A 3,678-nucleotide genomic window follows, 5' to 3' on the forward strand; every position below is an offset into this window, starting at 1 on the left:
ATAGTACCGTGGACCGCAAGAAATGCGTGGAAAATGCCCACGCGGTCCACAGACCGCGTTGTGGACCACCCGGTCCACGGTGGACCGGGGCAAGGGGCCAGCAGGCCGCTGGGTCGCGCGTCCCGCGCAGGCCTGGGCCTGGGTCACGCGTCCCGTGCGGGCCTGGGCCTGGGTCGCGCATCCCGCGCGGGCCTGGGTCGAGCATCCCGCGCGGGCTTGGGACGCGCGTCCCGCGCCATCGCCTGCGGCCGCGCCGCTGCCGCCCACCGCCGGTCACCGGCGGTCCTCCGCCGCCTCGATTATCGTGCCGACTTCAAAAGCTCGTATCTCCTCCATCCGAGCTCCGATTCAGGTGATCTTGGTCTCGTTGGACTCCGTTTTTTGCCGCGAACCTCTCTGTGGGCTCAATATAGACTGAATCTCAAGGCATCAAATCCTAACAGGATCCATCTTCTACCAATGCTAAACTCCCATCCTCTTTTATAGGATTGTTGGATGATAATGCCTACATTGCTCTCTGGTGGAAAAAGATAGAGGAGAAAATAGACATTGCTTTGCCAAATAACTCAATTGGAGACTATTGGATAACTCGAAGACAAGCAGCTGAAAATAGCTCAAAAATTATCCATGATTCTTTATTTTTTATAATCTAATGGTATATATGAAAGTGGATGTTTGGTATGGGATGATCCATCCAAGATTAAGGATGATGTCGATGGAGATGATGAGATCATCATGTTTGGTTGTATTATAGTGATTTTATATGGCAGTGATTTTAAATCATCTCCACTCCTCAAATTACCGTCCAATACAGTCATAAAAAATCCACTCTTGAGGACAGCTATCCAACATCATTTTATCATGATGATCTTATATTAAAATATGTTAACCAAAATATTCTTGTAATCGAGAGACTTTTTGGAAGAAGAAATCTTTCTTTTTTTGCCACGATATTTTTTCATATGCGTACGTGATATTCTTTACACATGTTAGGGCAGATGAGAAGGAAATCCTTTATTTTTTTACCGTAATGATTAGAAAGAGAAAAAATCTATTAGATATTTTTTTTAGATTTTTTCGATTCCAATTCTCAATTCTAATCCCCAAAATTTTATTGAGAGGATGACCTGAAGCGGTGATTTTATTTTCTTAACCCAATCATGGTAATCTGAGACTTTCCACTTCTTCCGTCTCTTCTTTATCATTTTTTTTCTTTGAGATATGTCAGGAATATTTTTGGTATTATATGGTCAGTGATCTTAGATTCCTATAATATACCAAATAAATTACTTGTACATATTCAGAGATCTTTAATCACTGTACTATAGCCAATCAAATATAGTGATCTTAGATCACTAAGGATCAGATCACCTCAGGTTTGGATCATCAGTGATCTTATATTATCATGGTGATCTCAGTTGGATCACCAAGCATCCTCTAAGGATGTTTCAGTTTCAAGCTAGATCATTTTCTCTAGTGCTAGATGAGATTGTATTTCTACAAGAAAGCTGGACTTCGTTCTTCATTGAAAGGCATGGTCAACAACTCTCTCCCATCCTGAAGGACTCGAGGAATCGTAATAAGCTGTAACATAGGGAGTTATAGAGATTAGCACCGAAAAGAAAAGGAAAACCAAACAAACATTCTTTTTTGTTTGAGGAATCACGTTGCATGGTGCGGCTTATTTCCCATATCAACCTTCTTTTCTTAAGGTCCCACATTCTAAGGTGGGCCCTCCTAAAAATATTTTGTTAATAATTCTCAATAAAATAGGTAGGCAACACCATCTAATTACATAAAAAAAATAGAGTAAATTATGTTTTTAGTCTCTAAACTATTCACCTTTTTTAAATGATCCTTAAACTACAAAACTATAACTTTTAGTCCCTAATCTTTTCAAACAGTCTTAATGTTGCCCTTTGATTGGTTTTCACCATCGGTTTAGTTGTTTCTCGTTGAACTGGTGCTTATGTGATAATTTTTTGAATAGTTGGCATTGGCGCGCTTACACGGTGGGGAGAGATTGAATTTTTTTTAGATAAATTATGTTCAATCGATGGAGGCGAGGGAGATGCTGGTGTTGGAGATGCTGCCATGGCTATCCTCATAGAACGTGAGAAACCTCTCGAGGTTGGCGATGATGTCGGGTATGAAGGGCCGATCCTTGCCCTCGAGGCTCAAGTAGTGCACCGTGGTGTACGCGGCTAGCTCCACCGCCTCCATCTCGTTCATCCCCGATGGTGACACCCGTGAATCCAGCACCCATACCAACTCCCCGACTACGATTCTCGGCACCACGTAGTCCACCTTGCTTGTCGGATCCCCACCCTCCCCATCCTTAAAGATTGCTCTTTTCCCCGTCAACACCTCTAACATCACCACCCCAAGCCCATAGACGTCGCTCTTCACCGTCAAATGGTGGAGCCCATAGTACTCGGGGTCCATGTATCCCACCATCCCCAATGCCCTCGTCGATAGGTGACCGCTATTTGACTCCGGCCCCATCAGCAATTTTGGTTTTCAAGAAGAAACTTTTAGTGGCGGCGGCGAGCTCGATGAAGGTGAACTCCACTACCTTGTCCTTGAATGATGACGGACCTCTTCTGTCACGCCCCCGACCCGAGATTTGAATCGAGGGTCATGGCAACCGCCGCATACTTATGGAATACCTTTCCCATAAGCATGCAAGGCATCTCATCATGATATCTTCACAAACAGTTAAATAAATTTTTTTATATTTAATAATCAAACCTTAGTTCAAATAACCAATCAAAACTCAATGTTCAAAAGAAAATAACTGTCTGACAAAATCAATACTAAAACAAAACTAAAAGTCTTAAATAAATTCTGAGAAAATCCTAAATCAATGAGTTAACTCCATCTCTAATCGCTCTCCCAATCGAAATCCCGCATCATGCTAATTTTCTGGATCTGTAAGAAAAACATAAAACTCATCATGAGCTAAATAGCCCAGTAAGCAGTGTATACCTTTAACTGAATAAATCAGGCAATTATTTCTTTGCATATCAATTTACTGATATAACAAAGTCAATATGTAATTTCATGAAATCATAATCATACTATCAATCATATATAAAAGTCAATTCATCGTAATTTTCAATTATGCTTTTCATCTTAAATTCATCAATTTCTTAAGTTCTTCTTACCAACCATGACTATGACCACATTATCCCTGTGGCAGGGTCATAATACCGCGTATCTGTTTGCGGTGGGCTGCGAATCATCTGGTAGCCAAGTCCTTTGGAGCCGCTGGTCTCGCTGGCGGTTTTGTCGCTGGTCTATCTGGCGACATGTCGCTGGTCTCACTAGCGACATAAATTCTCAGGACAGTCAAATTGCCAACGTATATGCCCCCATTGGCGGGGTCCTCAACACAGTCAGGTTGTCAAATTAATATTATTTTTCAATTTATATATTATTTTTAAAATAATATAAATAAATGATATTCGAGTCAAATCAACCATATCATTTCTTTGTGATCATACATCATCATAATAATTATTCAACAATTAACTTCAATCATAAATAATTTCTACAATTAACTTTAATCATAAATAATTTCAACAATTATTTCAATAAATAATTTCAATCAGAAGCATGCATAAATTTATTTAATTCAAAACTTTATAATTTACCAGATAAATTCAATAAAAGTAA

General features: G+C 40.3%; 1 protein-coding gene across 1 annotated transcript; it reads right to left on the reverse strand.

Annotated features, from left to right (window-relative positions):
* Positions 1-2,049: 2,049 nt before the first annotated feature.
* On the reverse strand, positions 2,050-2,505 carry LOC140853184 (putative serine/threonine-protein kinase-like protein CCR3). The gene has a single exon (XM_073247267.1). The coding sequence runs from the start codon at positions 2,503-2,505 to the stop codon at positions 2,050-2,052; it is 456 nt and encodes a 151-aa protein (XP_073103368.1).
* Positions 2,506-3,678: the final 1,173 nt, after the last annotated feature.

Source organism: Elaeis guineensis, chromosome 13, assembly GCF_000442705.2.
Source record: "Elaeis guineensis isolate ETL-2024a chromosome 13, EG11, whole genome shotgun sequence".
In the NCBI taxonomy this organism is placed as follows: Eukaryota; Viridiplantae; Streptophyta; class Magnoliopsida; order Arecales; family Arecaceae; genus Elaeis; species Elaeis guineensis.

What these genes read in the sequence shown, in the direction of transcription:
- LOC140853184 (XM_073247267.1), bottom strand. Translation starts at nt 2,505, where the DNA reads ATGGGGCCGGAGTCAAATAGCGGTCACCTATCGACGAGGGCATTGGGG.